We start from the raw sequence: 18,786 nt of genomic DNA, 5'->3' as shown, positions 1-18,786 counted from the left end.
AAAAAATTTAAAAACATGGAAAAACAAAACAAAACAGGTGGGGGCTGCTGATTAGCGCTTTTAGTCCCTGCAAAACAAGGCCAAGCTGCCTCTGGGACTAGACTTGGACTTCAACTGGGATGAGCAGACCAAAGAATTGAGACACCCTCTTCCCATATATTCCTCGCCACTGGGGAGAAGCAGAGTGGCTCCCAATGGGTTAAATTTTGCTCAGTGGCCAAGGGAGGTGTGAGGAGGGAAAGGGCTGGTGGGGACTGGCAGGCCACCAGCAGCTCCGGGTCCCCACACTCGCTCATCTTCAATATTGAGAGTGTCAGTCACAGGTCCTGGAGGGTTAGCAGGAGTGAAATCTGGAGTGTCCCAGGACCCTGGGCAATATTCCGGAACCCACTGAAATATCCTAAATTAATCCTACCCAGGTAATAACATGCACTTGCAAACCTTCTTCGGATGCTTTAAAAAAAAATGTTGAAAGTAAACCGTTCTCACAAAGTTGGAAGAATATTAGTGAAAGTCAAACAAAGGAGAGTAGAATTTGCATTAGTACAGCAAAATAAAGAGCCATCGTTGGTGTCCCTGAGCTCCAGAAACAATGGCTAAGATTCTGAACGGGACCAGGTGGGATTCCCCTGCTCAGTGTTTCAGACTGACGTTCTTTTCACTTGGGGAGGTGGGTGAGAGCTATCCCTGCAACACACACACACACACACACACACACACACTCAAACCCCTGAGATGCCTCTCAGAATGATTATGTGATTATGCTATCATTGGAGAAACAAAGAATTTGTTTTACGGTCATTTTGTTTGTTCCAGACACTAACTGATGCCTCCCCATTTGTTCTCAGTTTGACTCTGTGGCCGATATATCTGATGTGTCAAGCAATGTGACCCTAAAAAGTTACACCATGCACTTTGAGGTACCTCCGTGTGCTGCATGAACGCATGATCTTCTGCGTGATGTGTTGACTGCACAATGGAAAGCAGGAACATTTCACTGATTGGACGAGCTAAATCAAACCTCAGACGTTTACAGTAGCTCGGTTCTCTTAGAACATTTTCTAGGTTCTGACCATGTAGTGCCTTTGTCTTTCTGATGTTAATACCAGACCTGGTTTATTTTGAAGGCTGAATCTTACAACAAATAGAACAATATGAATGAGAACAGAGGGTGCGAAGAGTCCATTTCCCTACACAAATCCAGGAATTTTGAAATATAACACAACCGTGCTCACTTGGCAACCAGGAGAGACCATTTTTTTTTAACTTTTTAATAATTTTTTAAAAAGATTTTATTTATTTGACAGAGAGAGAGAGATCACAAGTAGGCAGAGAGGCAGGGGGAAGCAGGTACCCCGCTGAGCAGAGAGCCCAACGTGGGGCTCGATCCCAGGACCCTGAGATCATGACCCGAGCCGAAGGCAGTGGCTTAACCCAGGTGCCCCTTTTATTTTTTAATAAACGTATAATGCATTATTAGCCCCAGGGGTACAGGAGAGACCATTATTAACGTTGCTCTGGGAAAGCATTGATCTCAAGACACAGGCTCTGTGGTGACACGTCTCATGGAGGGATTACTTTGTACACCCAACCTCTATCTCCTTCACCCACAACTTTGCAAAGCAGAAGCTCTTATCTATAGGGAACAACAGCCAGAGCACTAGGGCATGAACTCTCCAGGTGCTAAGAACACTGGATGTCTAACATGACTATTGCTTCATCATCTCACCCTTACCAAGAAACCAGGGGCCACAGTATTCCAGATAACCTAAATTCTGCAGTAGGATATGGTGTGTTCCTTCACTGACAATGTGTGACACACAATTTTCTGTCGTATTTCAAGCCCATTTTCTTGAGACTCCAATTACCAACAGCGACTTTCTTTTCAGGGGTTAGCTAACACCAGAATCCCCCGGTCTGGGACACCCATCAGCATTAGGAGCAACCGGAGCATATCTGTCCTCCGGATCCCAAGTCAGAGCCGAAGAAGCCGTACCTATTCCCAAGGCTCCCTCCACCGCAGCGTCAGCCAGCTCACGGACATTCAAGACAAGAAGGTCTTGATTGATGACTCACTGTGGGAGACCATCATGGGCCACGACAGTGGACTGGTGAGTTGATTTCCTTATCCAGAGCCTTTTTTTTTTTTTAAGATTTTATTTATTTGTCAGAGAGAGAGAGTAAGTGAGCACACAAGCAGGGGGAGCAGCAGACAAAGCAGATGGAGGGAGAAACAGGCTCCCTGCTGATCAAGGAGCTTGATGTGGGACTGGATCCCACGATGCTGAGATCATGACCTGAGCCGAAGGCACATGCCCAAGTGACCGACCTATCCAGGCATCCCAAGAGCCTTTGTTTTTTTAAAGATGTATTTATTTATTTGAGAGGGGGCAGGGAGAGAGCATTTATGAGTGGGGGGACGGGCAGAGAGAGAGACTATCCAGCAGACGCCCCACGGAGCGCAGAACCCAGTGTGGGGCTTAGTCTCATGACACTGAGGCCAGGACCTGAGCGGAAAACAAGAGTCTTACGCCTCACCGACTGAGCCACCCGGGACCCTCCTTATCCAGAGCCTTTGATCCGCCACCCAAAAGGTATCGGTAAAGAGATGGCCTGGAGCTTTCTGTCCCTCACAGACTGTTGCCTCCCAGCACTCTGCAAGGGAAGAGACAGGCGGACGGTGACTGGGAACACTGGAATTGGTCTAAAAGGAAAAAAAAAAAAAAAAGCAAAAGAAGTGCATCACCTTCTTCCTTCTGGTTTGCGGTTAGAGGAGAAAGAGCAGTTCTGGGGCACCTGGGTGGCTCAGTGGGTTAAGCCTCTGCCTTCGGCTCAGGTCATGATCTTGGGGTCCTACGATCAAGCCCAGCATTGGACTCTCTGCTCAGCAGGGAGCCTGATCCCCGCCCTCTCTCTGCCTGCCTCTCTGCCTACTTGTGATCTCTCTGTCAAATAAATAAATAAAATCTTAAAAAAAAAAAAAGAAAAAGAAAAGAAAGAGCAGTTCTTTTGATAGGCTCAATGGCTCTTTTCCAAGAAACTCAGAATGTCATGATAAATAAGACATTGCTGTGTATGAACTTCAGCCTTCATGATTTCAGTCCAGTGGATACAAATAATCGACCCTTTGAAAGTTAACCCCATTATTATCTAATATTTGTTTAAGTCCCTAGTGGCTGAAATAGATAAAATCCTAGAGTTTTTACCAACCATCGAACTTCTGGCCTGTACCTTCTGTCCAAGTACCTGGACTTCTTTTTTTTTTTTTTTTTTAGATTTTGTTTATTTATTTGACAGAGATCACAAGCAGGCAGAGAAGCAGGCAGAGAGAGGGGAAGGGAAGCAGGCTCCTCGCTGAGCAGAGAGCCCGATGTGGGGCTCGATCCCAGGACCCTGGGATCATGACCTGAGCCGAAGGCAGAGGCTTTAACCCATTGAGCCACCCAGGCGCCCCAGTACCTGGAGCACCCATTCCTTTGGGGCGGTGAGCCGGTAGAGCAGCCCAGTAAGACCGCAGCTCCTCCGCATGCTTCTCAGAGGCAGAACTCCTCACCTCCGTGTCTTTCAAGCATCTGCTTCTGCTTCTGGACCCTTGCACTCCTCGGTTCTCATTTTTCCTTCACTGAAAGGTCGAGGTCTTCCACGAAGACTTTCTTAACTAACCGCAAGGAATACAGCAGATTTCCTGGCTCCAGGTTCCAGTCATAGGGAAAAATAGAATAAAATGCGCCGTTCTCTTTGGCTGGCTCAGGATGATGTTTTACGATATGCATTTTGAAGTTATGGGCCTGCTTGACGTTGTGATGGCTCTTGAATTCCGGGATTCCATTCTAGATGTGAAGTTTCTAAATGGAGGAATAATTACATTAGGTTGAAACATAAGGGATTGTTAATTGATCACACTTGACATGCAAAATGGCGAGTTTATGGGAGACAACATGACAACATAATTGAGGGCTTAGATGCCTATGTGTCCCCACCCAAGGATACACAGTAATTTGTCAATGGAATTGGTATCTTGAAACCATCCTTTGATTACAGAGCCCTCAGTCCTCACTGTGACACTCTAGTGACAGTTTTGCTTGCTTTTGACAGTAGCAGCAATAGGCAATGTGCAAGGCAACTTGGAGAAAGCTTTGGAAGTTGCCAATACTTGAAAAATCATCTGTTCATTATAACGTTATAAACACTCTTACTAGCCCTCTTCAATAAATACAAAATAGAGTAAGAGAGTGGGAAGCAATGGAGCAAAATAGCATGCATTCTGTCTCTTCTGCTTGCATTTTGAACTAAATCTTAGGTTTATATTGCATATATATCTATCTATATCTCTATATATTATATATATAGATATAATATATATGTATATAAAAACACACGAATAAAAATATAAAATAAACATGAAAAATATAATCTCCCCACTTTACAGATAAGAAAACTGAGGTTTAGAAAGGTTGAGGTATGGCGCACCATAACACTCAAATCACATTTTGGATTAGTCCACAGTTCATGTGTACATGGGATGTGATCCTTTCTTTAAGGTAAACTTAAGGGAAGGGCAGTCACAAACCACGCCTTAGAGTTTTGAGTGTAGGATGTTAGCCTTTAACAGAATATTTACAGAGTACTTTCTATATTAAATTGATAGAACTATCAACCGATGGCCAATACTATTAACAGTGACTGTCCTAATCAATGGCGATTGGCTTATTTTCTAGTATGTGGATGAAGAGGACCTGATGAATGCCATCAAAGGCTTCAGCTCTGTGACTAAGGAGCACACCACGTTCACTGACACCCACCTGTGAAGGATGGAAACTTGCATCACAGAAACCTGAAATGCCTGCCCCACGCCCCATCCCCACGGGGGTGTCACGGACTGACACATCATATATGCTAAAAAGCCATTGCTGCTTCTTATTCTCTTAAACTTAAAAAAAAACAAAAACAAAACAAGAATTGTTTTTGAAATTGTTCCTCCTTAATAGAGGTCTGTTTTTCTGGTGGTCTGAAATAAGGGGTACTGTCAGTATGAAAATACTTACTTTGCTCTTACTTTGTGGAAGCTTAAATAAGCATGTAATTTTCACTTGGCTCCAACAGTGGCTCCATTGGTTAAATGAATAATTAGTGACAATTTCAAATTGTCCCACAGTTGTAACAAGTAAGTGAAGTTACTAGTTTAAAAACAAAGCAGGTTTTCTGAGAGGATGTCACTACTGCTCCTTTCAGTCCCTTTTCTCCATTCAATCCTGTAAGAACACGATCCTGGAAGAATAATTCTAATGATCATAGCTACAAAGTAAAATTCGAGCCTCAGGCCAAGCTCAATCGGTTACAGAATGGCACTGAGGGATACACACTGGACTGACAGTCCAATTTAATGACAATGTTTAGGGATAAGTATTTACCAAACTTAATGGAAAAAAAAGTTTTCACCAACCTTTTGACAGAGCACCACATCAACTTGTAAACCTCCATCCTTGTATTTATGAATCTTCTGAAAAGGACTAAAGAGCTATTTCCCACATATTTTACATGGTTTTGAAACTATAGAACTTTCCATAAAACTGTCAATACACTGATTACCCGGGAATACTGACATCTTTAACTTAGCACCTTTCACTTGGTTAAATATTTGCATTATTTAATTAGCCTATGTAGAATTTTAAAAAGGCACATTTTATGCTCCTTCCAGCTTTGAAATTGTTTAAATTAACACACATAAACACAAGATGATACATAAGCATATAAATCCTACGTATAGCTACGTGTCTATTACTCTGTGCTATACCCTTCATTTCAGGGACCTCACTGTTTTTAGCCCTAGAGTCACTAAGAGCGGGTGATTTTCCACGGTTCCAATTTCCATGGGTCACAAGTTCTGTTGTCTGCTCTATTTGGATTAGTCATTGCTGAAAAGTCCTACAGTAAGACATTTTTTCCCCAAGTTATCAACATAAAATTAAAGGTATTCAAGTTTGTTCTTCATGGAAAACAATGTTAAAAAAAAAAAAAAAAAGTCTTCCTTATTCTTAAAGGTCTACTTAAGGATCCCAGGAAACTATTTTGAATCTCTAGGTCTCATACACAATTTTCTGACAGCATTTTGTGAGTTAATCGAGGGGTAGGTGGATTTTCCCTAAGCTGAACTAGCAAAAATCTGTAAAATAAGGGATAACCTTATTCCGGCTCAAAACAAGCCAGACTCTGGATTCTGGGGTACTGGGGCTTTCGCCACATCTGTGGAGGAACAGCTCGTCAGACTGACCAACTCCCAACAAGCCTTGCCAACTCTAAGTGTCAAAAGCACAGACCAGTATTAAAACCAAGTTCTGCCTCCTCATCAGAACTACGTTAAGCAAACAAATCTGAAATAATTGTGCGCCCTTGGCAATGGATGTACAAATTATAAAATTCTTTTCTTGCCAAGTTTTATACTTTCTAAAATGGAAACACAGGATTGGCTAATTTAGTTAACTGGTTTTAATACCATTTGTTGATTCTGGGTCAAGTATCACAAATGAGTCTTAACCAAGGCTAAGTTTCTGAATCACAGGAGCTACTTAAGGCATATAGTGGAAAAGTGCTTTTTTCCAGTCGTAAGCTTGCATCTTTATCCTTGGTCTACTCTTCTGCAAATATGATTTGCTGGTTACAGGTGGATTTAGGAGATTGAGGTCTTCCTCATTTTTGAAAAATTAACTAAATACCTTTATCACAATTTAAAACTTTATTAAAATGGTTTCCTCACATTGCTACTTTTTTTTTTTTTTTAATTCATGAAAAATAGAAAGAGGCAGAGAGAGAAGCAGGCTCCCCACAGAGCAGGGAACCCGATGTGGTTCTCGATCCCAGGACCCTGAAATCATGACCTGAGCTGAAGGCAGACGCTTAACCGACTGAGCCACCTGGATGCCACCATCACAGCGTAGAACCTAAAGAACACAGAGAACTGCAGGGGATTTTATATTAAATCATTCTCCATTGAACCTAATTAGACATTTACTTATTACATGAATTAGTTTCGCTGCATCGTTTACATTTTGATCCCATAGCTGGACGAAAGCCTGTATGGCTCCCACCGAGAACATTGCCCCCTGCAACACTCTGAACCTGACTTTCACCTTTCTGAGAAGCCCAAGATTTTGTTCATTGCGTTGGTATTGTGTCCCCAGCCTCAGTAACGTGTAGACTCATCCCTAGGGATTGATTCAGTTGTCTGCCATGGGGCTGAGGCATCAGAGCTTTCCTTGATTTTTATTTATTTATTTGACACAGAGAGATCACAAGTAGGCAGAGAGGCAGGCAAAGAGAGAGGAAGGGAAGCAGGCTCCCTGCTGAGCAGAGAGCCCGATACAGGGCTGGATCCCAGGACCCTGAGATCATGACCTGAGAGAAGGCAGAGGCTTAACCCACTGAGCCACCCAGGTGCCCACTGAGCTTTTCAAAGTCTACAGGAGATCCCGGGTTTCTGGTTCGAGAGCCAGTAGCAAAGGTGGAGAGCAACCCAGAGGCACTCAGGGGCTGAGCTGCTAGCTGTGCTCAGGGACTGTGCCCCTGGGATACACCACAAATCCCTTTCAATTGGTTCTAAATCTCCCGACACAGGTCTGACCACTCCCAGAGACCACCTTCCCGGCTTCAGAACTACTGTTACTCCTAATATTAGCAGTTTGATAAGAGTGTGTAGCCATGTTTTTATAATCTCTATTAAAAATTTTATTTATAGATGAGATGTTGTTGTTTCCACTAAAGGGAAAACCTAAATACTAATCTGTCCGTGTACCTGATGCTGATCTTAAAGTCATTGCTGTCATCAATAGAATTCAGCTCGAACAACCTGTAAATAAAACATAGGCCAGATGGAGTGATTCAGGGATAAGGAACTTAATTATGTCACATCTGAGTAGTTTTATTTCCAACACACAAATATCATGTAAATTCATCTCAAGATGGCTTGCTTAATTTTTCAATGTAAACAAGGTTTATGAAAACACACTAACAGCTCTGAGTTATAATTTACACATAAATGATGATAAGGGTGAGCCCATTTAATAGGATGTTCTGATCTGAGCCATCAGTGCCCGTTAGAATCAACCGTGTGGCTTTTTTCAAAGCGTGGGCCCCACCCACCAGATTTGAACTTGGCAGGTCTGGAGGCCCCACCGAGCGTCCGTGCCTAACCTGAGGTGAAGGCCATGTATCAGCCTTGATGAGAAAGCCAGGAACAAGACCACAGGCTCCCGAAACAGGCAGACGTGGGTTCAAAAGTTGGCTTGGTAGCTGACAAGACTTGTGGCTAAGTAATTTCTCCTCATGATCGCCTCTATAAACTGAGGGGAGCAGTACCTCTGCCGACCGCCCTGAAATAATTAGTGGAAACACTCTCCTCACTGTGACAATTCTAATTCTGTTCCTATTGTTCATCAAGCACGAAGTATATAGATTGAGCTCAAGTTTTTTTCAGTGACAGGAACACCTCCTGAGGTAGGCCGAAGGACAATGCGGAGGCCCAGAAGGGATCATCTGCTCCAGGCGACAAAGCGCCAGGCAGGCTCCAACCCCCAGGCAGGCTCCAACCCCCGTCACGGCATCAAGGTTCAAACTCTCCTAAGTGAGAGAAACAAAAAGATCTGCCTCGTGGTAGACTGCAACCTGTGCTATAGCGAGTTGCTTCTTCATGGGCTTTTGCCATGTAATAGTCTCCAGCTCCTCCCTACCCCATGGCCTCACTCTTGGAGAAGGCTGCTTAAATGCAAACTTTTTCACTCATTTTCTTACTCGCCCACCCACCTTTTACCTGACTGTGGGAAGGGGAAAGGCGGCTACGGAGATGATGGCAAATCCTTAGCAATGTGGCAATGATGTTGGGCCCGACCCTCACCCTCAACGACCCTCACCCTCGGCCCTCCCCGCTTCATACCGCCGGAAGCAGACCCCAGCCAACCTTATAGGTGTACTTCAAACAGCATAACTACTCCTTAAATAACCGAGAACACATCTTCTTAATCAATTTTATTAGACTTCATTGATAAATAAATACAAGTGTTGTGAAACCACTAGCAATATAGTAAACTTTAAAGAATTTATTTCAATTTCACTCATATTTCTTGACGGGGAATATATACATTATTCACCAATAAATGCTTAATGCTTTAAATTTACAATTGCCCTATGTGCAGAAACTTGAAAAGTATTCCAAACGAAAAAAAAGTACAAAAAATTTGTCTCATAATTCAAAATATATTTTAAAACAATTATTTGTATAGCAGCCAAAACCTTTAACCAAAAGTTGAGAACTGCCGTCTTAGAAGCTTAACAAAATGGCGACATTCTGACTTAATTATTTTCATTATTGACAGTGGGGGGAAACACGTGGCCTCTAAATCAGACAAGGCAGACGGAAGACTAGGATGGTTTCCCTTCTGGGCACGCAAAGCTCTAGCCTTGATTATTATTTTTTATTTCATCTGTTTCAAACACAGACAACTGCTCCAACTTTAAAGAAAGTTTAAATGGACTTTGGGTATTTAATATTGGTGACACCTGCTAAGATTTAAGAACTCCAAATAATGAGAATCAGAGAATGACCCACGATTTAAGAAAAACATCCGAAGGGACTGCCTACTACATAGTGTAATCTGGTGGTCAACATTAATAGTGTTTCTGAATTAGGTAATTTTTCACAAACATAGCACCTCATTAAATATCTGGTAAACACGTGGCAATCACAAGAAGTGTTGGGAGACTATCCAGAGAGATTTAATGTGATTCACTTCACAGGACGATGCGAGACAAATCTCAAGCACGATGAGATCAGGAGCGCCATCTGCTGGTCCCTGCGCCCTCAGGGATGCCCAAGTGCAGGGCGCCCCAGGTCAGTCCGACTCGGTACTTTGCTTCCAAAATCCAGAGTAGCTAAACGTTGAAATGGACTCCTGCTTTACAAATAATCTGTTGAATGTACTTGTAAAACTAAAAAAACTTTCCAAAAGGTCCAAAGAGACAGAATTATTTTTACCTCCTCACTCCGGGTAATTCTGTTAAAAAGATACCGAATGAACTCCGGTTTTAATTTCTTGTGAGGTTTTGGTGTAAAAGCGAATGTACTGAAATCCAGTAAAGTTGTGAACCTTCATCTAAATTAACAAAACAACTATTTATTTCGGTGAGTTTTCACAAGCTGTATTCTTGACCTGAAGAATCGCTTTTTTTATGCCGAGGAGATGGTGTGGTCTTCGTAGGAGACGGAGATGCAGTCCCGGGGGAGTCCGTTCCTCCGTCAGAAGTACTCGGGGATGAGGCCAGATAGGGAACTTTCTTTCTCCCGAGGAATCCTCCTCCTTCAAATCCCCCTTTCTTCCGTAATTCCACTTTATTTTCATTTTCTTCTTCTGAGGACCTTTTCTTGGATTCTAGACCTTCAGCTATTTTGTGCCCTTCCAATCCACCATCTGATTCTCTCAAACTCTTCATCTCTGTTCCAGGAGACTTTCTCTCTGACACACTACACTCCCCTGTTGCCCGCTTTACTTCGGCTTGTATTGGACCCACGTTCCCATTTTCAGGGACACCTCTGTCTACATTTCTGTTCAAATTAACAGTCTGGACATCCCTGTAACTGTGGAAGCTCTCAGTTCTCCTTGCTCTTGCTAACAGGGGGCTCTCTCTGTAAGGCCTCATGGAACCGTAAGTAGCTGCTTCGTGGATGGTTTCGTGGTGCTGGAGCTGAAGGCTGAAAGAGAGTTTTTAAAAATTATAGTTTAGATTTCTGAGGTTTTTCAGGGGCCTCTCTCATTAAACTACCTGAAGAGACATTATTTAAATATATAAAGAATGAGGTAGGGGCGCCTGGGTGGCTCAGTGGGTTAAAGCCTCTGCCTTCGGCTCAGGTCATGATCCCGGGGTCCTGGGATCGAGCCCCACATTGGGCTCTCTGCTCGGCGGGGAGCCTGCTTCCCGCTCTGTCTCTGCCTGCCTCTCTGCCCACTTATAATCTCTATCAAATAAATAAATAAAATCTCTTAAAAAACAATTAAAAAAAAGAATTTCTATATTTAAAAATTTACTTATTAAGACTCTTTATAAAGTATGTATTAGTGTTTGCATAGGTGTACGTGTATCAAATTACCAATGAAAATAATATATACATATTCAGTCCAGTTGGATTTCTGAATAACCGAAAAAAAGCGATGGGGGGGACCCTTTAAAACTAATGCGGAACTAATATAAATCAGTATTGGGTCCTTAGTTCAAATTTCGGAATTGTTAAAAATGTGCTAGCTGGAAGATACACTAAGCCACTGTATTAAAAGTACGTAATAACTAAATCCGAGATTAGACAGATGATGTCATCACTTTGATTAATATGTCCCTGAGGCAACAGGAACAAAGTTCCACATACTATCCAAGGTGACATGCGCTTTTTCTAATTTCCTTTGAACGAACTCTTGATTGCAGAAAAGGCATCCAGATTGGCAGCAAGTCGCAAAAGTTAAAGGGAAAATGTGTTTTTCTATGAAAAGAACCCGATATGCTTGCAGATGAGAAATTACTATTAAAAAAAAAAAAACAAAAACTGAGTATCAACACGAAGTCTGAATTAAAAACGTGCTTTGAACAACGTGGCTTCCAACAACTATGTGATTACGGGATCTCCCAATCTTCCCCAAGCAACCAAGCGAACCCGCAACACAGCCCCCGACCCCTGCCCGCACCTGGAACTGGACTCCCGGAGGCGGCTGTGCTGGAGCACGGAAGTTGCTGGACTGATGTTAGGAGTAGCGCAGCGAGATGTGCTCAGGTCGCACTGATCCAGTAACTTGAGCAGCTCCTCCTCAGTGGGACCACCTACATCTTGGGAAAACACACCCTCATTACCATCACTGCCGTCAGAGGCACACCCTGCGACGTAGAGCTCTGGGCGCGGAACTTACCCCTCTCTTCACTTTTGTTCACCATATCCATGGCAGTGGTCAGGTCCCACATCTGAATGCTGCCGTTCGTGTGGCCCGTGAACAAGTAGCGCCGTGGCCGGGAGCCCATCCTGCTCGAGCCCTCACATTCTCTCACCGTGAACGACGATATTGTTGTGCAGTCAACAGCCTGGATCTCACAGATTCTGCCGAAGACGGGGAACAACTAACATTTTGTAAGCCAGATTTTTGAAATCAATTGTTTCTGTATGAGCGTCCTCTATATGTAAAACATTAAAAAGTTCAAGGCAAGTTGACAGAAATAAAATTTGAATGCTGTTTGAGTATAGAGAAAAGGCTCTTATAAAACAATGTATTTGAATAACTGAAATAATGTAATAGTTTAAGTCACCCTTAAGAGAAAAACAGAAAGAAAAAAAAATAATAAAAAAAATTTAAAAAAAGAACAAAACAGAAAGAACCTTGATAGGAATCGAGTAATTCTTTAAAAAGACGTTATAAAACTAAAAAGGCAGAAAGAAACAAAGCAACTAGGCAAGAAACTAGGAAAGATCTTGAGAGGTCATTTAAAAGTTATGTGCAAATTACAAGTCTGAAACCAGAAAAAAAGTGCAGAGCTGTATGGAGAGATCTAAGTAGCACCCTCCATTAGGATAATATTCTTAACTTTTCTGAAGCATTTTTATAACTATTTCATTAATTTTTATTAAGGGTAAAAGAACCTGAGAATGAACAACTATCCATGTTTGACAAATAAGGAAACCAAGGAACAGTATCAGCAAATGATGTGTCAAAGTCATATAAGAGTTGACTGAACTGCACTTAATTATTTATCCCAGCCTACTTCAAAACAGAGGGGGCTTATAACTAAAAAAAAAATTAAAAAAGAAACAATTAGTACCAGGCAAATGCAAGGTCAAAAAATAAAGGAGGAAGGGGAAATACAATCCTTATCAATGTAAGAAACAAAAAACAGAATATGGAGCATAGCTGAGCTTCCTAGCAGGCAGGGCAAAAAGTGGTAAGGGGAGAGGGGTTAATTACTAGATGCCCACATATAGTGACAGAGGCTATCCTAGTCTCATTCCCAATCTAAGGGAAAAGTTTTCAATATTTTACCAGAGTATAAAGTGTACTATAATTGTTTTTATAGGTATTATTTTCAGATTTAAAATAATCTGTCATTTTAAGTACAAGATTCCTTTTTTTGAAGTCAAAAAGGGGTGAACTATTAAATGTTTTTTCTGTGTTTATCAAGATAATTACAAATTTTTCTTGATATAGTGAATTATATTTAACTAATACCTGTAAATTGATATAAAATATTTTATAAATCTAGATTACTGTTTACATTTAAAATAAAGTGAAATGAAACAATATAAACCTATCTGCTTGAAAACAAAGATGATTTTGCTTTTTGTTTTTCCTATGGGCTAGATTCCTTAGAATTACTTCTTCCTTTAAAACGCTGATAAGGTTTGTTTGCTACCCACTTTCAATAAAACCTTTTCATTTCACTTCTCATTCTTAAGAATCTGAACTATCTTTATTTTTTTTTTTTTTTTTTTTTTTTTAAAGATTTTATTTATTTATTTGCCAGAGAGAGAGAGGGAGAGTGAGCACAGGCAGACAGAATGGCAGGCAGAGGCAGAGGGAGAAGCAGGCTCCCCGCCGAGCAAGGAGCCCGATGCGGGACTCGATCCCAGGACGCTGGGATCATGACCTGAGCCGAAGGCAGCTGCTTAACCAACTGAGCCACCCAGGCGTCCCTGAACTATCTTTAAACAAAAGCTTTGCTTTACATTAGCTTCATAAAGGGTTGGTTTCCTATTCGATTCTGTAAAATAATTTCTGATTATATTTATAAACATATCTTTTCCTCTGGAATGTAAATGTAAATGTAAAAATTATAAATTTATTTTGTTATACAGATTATAATTGCTTCTAACACTCTGCTACTGTTTACAGTAACAGAAAAGGGGCACCTGGGTGGCATAGTCGGTTGAGCTTACGATCCTTAGTTTAGGCTCGAGTCTGATCATGGGGTCATGATTGAGCCCCACGTCAGGCTCCACACTCAGTGCAGAGTCTACGTGGGTTTCTCTCTCCTTCTCCCTCTGCCCCTCCCCCTTCCTGCTTGATCTCTCTCTCTAAAATAAGTAAATAAATCTTTAAAGTAACAGAAGAGGGGAGACACTAGAATTGAACAAGGCTACGAAATACTACATCGTTAGAAGATGTTATGCGGCAGTTGTAATAAATGTTTGGCAACATCTGCACTGAATATGCAGAGAACACAATAAATCACAATGACTTACAACATTTCTCAAGATAATAATTCAACTTCTAACTACACCACAGGCTTCTAATACATTTTCTTTAAAAAAAACAAGGTGACAAAAAGATAGTTTAGTACATAAAAATCATTCTCTAGCATCGATTCATTTAACAACTGCTGAGGACTACATGCAATGAACGCTGATGGAAGAAAATGTATCTCCAAGAGATTATTCTTTAAAATATCAGAGACCATATGTTGAAGCGTAAGAATATCAGTAGCATTTGTTAACATTTATATGAAAATCCGTAAACTTCTTAATGACTACGACTAGGAATTCTACCTTTTTCACTTGTTTGGCCTGCAAAAAAATCGTAGGTGTTTATTTTTATTTATTTTATTTAAGATGTTATTTATTTATTTGACAGAGAGAGACACAGCGAGAGAGGGAACACAAGCAGACAGAGTGCGGGAGGGAGAAGCAGGCTTTCTGCCAAGCAGGAAGCCTGCTACGGGGCTTGATCCCAAGATCCTGAGATCATGACCTCAGCTGAAGGCAGATGCTTAACGACTGAGCCACCCAGGCACCCAGATCTTAGGTTTTTAAAGAAGAGAAATGTACAGCAGCTCAATCTGTGTGAAGCTACATGTAATAATTGAAAAGAAGTAAAATTTCACTCAAATGGAAAAGGAAGGGGAAACTAACTTCCATTGTGCATCTCTCAGTGCCAGGGACTACACAAGATATTTCATGTTTTTAACTCATTTTATCTTATAACATCTTGCCATGGTAGGTGAACTTTATTTTATAAAGAAACTGGGGGGGGGGGGCCTCAGAGAAAAAAAGCAACAAGTTGAATTTTCATAGCTAGTAAGAGCAAGTGCCAAAATTAGAATTTAGTCCAACTCTCTGCCATCAAATTCATGACTCCTTGCTCTGTAACTTGTCGTTCACTATCCTCAGCATGCTTGAAAATCTAAATAAATGCTAGATGATAAGGACTAAATACTGTATTTTAAGCTAAAATGATCACAAGATTATGACTAGATTTCTTTTTTCAACAATTTGTTTCTGGTAGCACCCTTTCATCAATATGCCAAATTATTCAACAGGTTTTTTAAGACAAAAGTGACTTCTGAATATAAACACCTCTACAATAAAGTTTTACCTTTTCCCAGTCGATGAGAGTCTTACGAACAATTTGTTGGTGATGGGAACAACTTTCTGGATAAACACCTGTTGATCATCTCGCTCTCCGAAAGGCCCTGGGTTAGGAAACAGACAATGCCAAAACAAGTTAACTGAAATGCGGTTGGTTTCACTGAACAAAAGGAACGTGAATATCAATACCAAAGAGGAAAAAAAAAAATTTCCATGCCTATCACTATATCGCATTGTGTATTCCATGTCCAAGTCAGACAAGAATGAAGGGCTTTGGCAAGTACTCCAACTTGCATTAAATCTTTCTTAAAGAAATACATAAAATTTCAAGTTGTATTTTATGCACTATGGCCATTAAAGCTGAAGGCACTAATTTGCATAAGACTATACATCAAGAGTACTAGAATGAGACCTGTTAAAATATAGGCTCTACATGTTTTATCTTTGAGAATGTGCTCAGTTTCTTATAACCTCAGAAAAAGGATATATAAGTAAAATTATGTATTACGGATTTTACTCTTTTTTTTGCAAAGCTGCATGCAAACCCTTAAAGAATAAAGTGCAACCTTATTAAACAGAATTTAATTAATAAAAAAAAATTTAATTAATCAGAAACCTGCTGCATCCTGCAAGGTTATCCATCATGAAAAAAAGGATTCAATTATTTTTACTTGATTGTACTTGGCAAGGCAGGTGACTAGCTCATATATTTTAGAAAGATTCTGAACAATATAAAAAAAATATTTCATGCAAAACTTAAACATAAAATTCTAATAATTCTCGTTTTCATACTCACTAAAATAATACCAACTGGTTATTCACAAAAAGTATGTGATGTATGAAACAATTTTACCTTATGTGAATCACACCTAATTAATAAATGGAACATCTTTATTAGCTAGCAAGTACCTACACTATGCTCACTGTGTGCCACAGGAAATGCTTCCCAAGTAACTCATTTTAGTCTTCTTAACAACCACATAAGGGATACACTATTATTATCTTTATTTTACAGATAAGAAAAGTAAGGCATCAAGAGATCAGGGAACCAAAGATGCGGGGCTCGATCCCAGGACCCTGGGATCATGACCTGAGCCGAAGGCAGAGGCTTTAACCCACTGAGCCACCCAGGCGCCCCACTTTAATCATTTTCTAAAAGCCACTGCAATGCCATCAAGACAACTGCTAGCATGTAACACAACCAGCCCTTTGCCAGCTTCAAAATTTTATTTTCAGATTATTAGCAATGAAAGAAAAAATAAAGCTTCAGGTGTCAAATGTGCACTGCTATCCTGGCTTTTATTTATTTATTTTTTTCCCTATCCTGACTTTTAATTACAACCTAAAGTGGTTAGCATTTGGGAGATATTATTTTAATAAGGAAATGATAAACAGATAAGAACCTTGCTCTCAACTTTTTAAACAAAAAAAGGCTATAATTTGTGAATTTATAGAACTAAGAAACATATTAAATTTCTTTTAAATGAGTTTCAAAACTGAAGTGAAAAATTTCTATTTGAAACTCAGTTGTATGCTTCTACTACAGTTAACATACTACTTCTGCATTGCCCCCAAAGTACTTGAAAATGCCCCCAAATCATCTAACCCACCTATGTCATTTCCAGAGGAATAGCTTCCATGACTTTCCGTCTCCTCCAGAGACAGTATCTTGAATGACGCTAACGGAGTAGAACCTGGCTGAGTAGAGATCATGCCTCTGAATCGTGTTACCGTCCATGTCCGGACGTGATTATTATCGGCACACACTAGGAAAGAAAACAAAATGCGGTTAAGTTGTTAAATATAGATTATAAAATAAGTTGTTAAATACAGATTATAAAAGCACCAACTAAATCACTTTTATAAACAAATTTTAACTTTTTAAACTATAACCCTGGATCACAGCATATTCTGAATGGCTGATGACATATTTACCCTGAAGTTATGTTTAATCTGTACCTCGCCAACAAAACTGGAAGAACTGGATACAGTTTACCTTGCTACAAAGGTAAGGAATGTGAGGAAATCCACGGGTCCTTATAAAAGCAGCCTGTTGAGTATAATGTAAAAAAGGTTAAAAAAAAAAAAAAAGGTGTACGCAAGACAAAAGATGCTGAGTATTATTCTGTTCTGTGGCTAAACTACATAGTAAATGACTTGTGCAGTTTATTTTTTTCAAGCACTGAAACTGCTTCTGTTAAATATTAAACAACCTAGATCAGGAGTTCCTGAAAATTTACTGCCACAAATTACACTTGTCAAAAAGCTTGTATCGCCCGCTCATAGCTATATTAAGGAAAATTAAAATAAAGAAGTATTTTTATATAAAATGAGAGGCTGCATTTAAGAAACATACTCCAACTAGCTTTTTTTGTCATGTAAATAATATTAAGTGGCTATATATTGAGGTATCTAACAAGTACCTGACCTCTATTGTTTTTTGATCTAAATACTCCTTTAGAAAATATAAACCAGCAACTGATATTAATGTAAAAGAAAAAAAGTACATTTGTGGCATGCCTTATTAAAAAAAGTGCTTTAAAAAATATATAAAATTTAAAAATAAATAAATAAATGTGCTTTTGTGGCATTCCTTTTTAATGGAAAAGTGCAATTTATTTGGATTCCAGAGAATGTGCTATTATTAGCAATGAGCTATGACTTCACCAGTAAATACTAAGAAAGTATCCAAACTTTCATATATACACATCTTTCCTACTGGGTAAATGGCCACAGTTGCAAATGTGAAACGAAACTTTAGATATTTAACAAACAGCAATAAAAATTCAAAGTTTCAGTGTTACTTATGTAACAAAATTCTCATGTCTCAGGATACTGGTTTCTGGTGAAAAAGGAGACATTTAGTTCTAGGCTGTTTAATCAACTTCATGGAAAATAATTTCCTGATTTCACTCTTACGCTTACCAGGATTCAGAAAAATACCTTAAAAAAAAAAAAGAAAATACCTTAAACACTTAAAGTAATTCAACAGGCAATTATGGCTATTATGTTAAAATTAATCATTTAGACATGAAAACTAACACTATCCGAAAAAGAATGTCATTACATACATGTTGGTATCCACCAGGTGGCAGAATAATGTAACTGAGTTAACATAAAATACTCTAGATTTTTAGCTCAACTGGACATTTTTCTTGACAAATTTATTTAAATTTCAAACCTACAAGAAATATTTGATGTTAAAATGCAGATCGCACTGTGCAGTCCTCTGGAACCTCATCCTGCAAGAGCCTCATCACCATCAAAACAAGCACTCAGGAGTCTAAGCATGGTCATTTGAACATCACAATAACCTTGGCACAACAGTCTTATCTTCTCACAGGATCCAATTACCCCATTTTATGTAACATTTATTCAGCATCTTTTATGTGTCAAGAAGTATGGTG

General features: G+C 39.9%; 2 protein-coding genes across 3 annotated transcripts in view; one reads left to right on the top strand and one right to left on the bottom strand.

Moving 5' to 3' along the window:
• The window catches only part of USH2A (usherin), a 678,599-nt gene extending 673,728 nt beyond the window's left edge, over positions 1–4,871 (top strand). Inside the window, exons 70-71 of the mRNA XM_032872913.1 lie at positions 1,890–2,111; positions 4,719–4,871. Of these exons, the coding sequence (XP_032728804.1) occupies positions 1,890–2,111; positions 4,719–4,808 (312 nt within the window). The 3' untranslated portion in view covers positions 4,809–4,871. The remainder of the gene's footprint in view (positions 1–1,889; positions 2,112–4,718) is intronic.
• A 4,135-nt stretch (positions 4,872–9,006) lies between these two features.
• Positions 9,007–18,786, bottom strand: part of KCTD3 (potassium channel tetramerization domain containing 3) — a 49,766-nt gene continuing 39,986 nt past the window's right edge. The window contains exons 14-18 of one of the 2 annotated variants that reach the window (XM_032872912.1): positions 16,990–17,145; positions 15,387–15,483; positions 11,940–12,124; positions 11,721–11,853; positions 9,007–10,738 (exon numbers count right to left, since the gene is read on the bottom strand). In XM_032872912.1, coding sequence (XP_032728803.1) covers positions 10,180–10,738; positions 11,721–11,853; positions 11,940–12,124; positions 15,387–15,483; positions 16,990–17,145 — 1,130 coding nt within the window. In that variant the 3' untranslated portion in view covers positions 9,007–10,179. Of the gene's footprint in view, positions 10,739–11,720; positions 11,860–11,939; positions 12,125–15,386; positions 15,484–16,989; positions 17,146–18,786 lie in introns of both variants that reach the window. The other variant, XM_032872911.1, reaches the window with a different exon arrangement.

Source organism: Lontra canadensis, unplaced genomic scaffold (assembly GCF_010015895.1).
Source record: "Lontra canadensis isolate GAN:19392208 unplaced genomic scaffold, GSC_riverotter_1.0 scaffold46, whole genome shotgun sequence".
In the NCBI taxonomy this organism is placed as follows: Eukaryota; Metazoa; Chordata; class Mammalia; order Carnivora; family Mustelidae; genus Lontra; species Lontra canadensis.
This window is presented reverse-complemented; position numbering and strand designations above follow the sequence as displayed.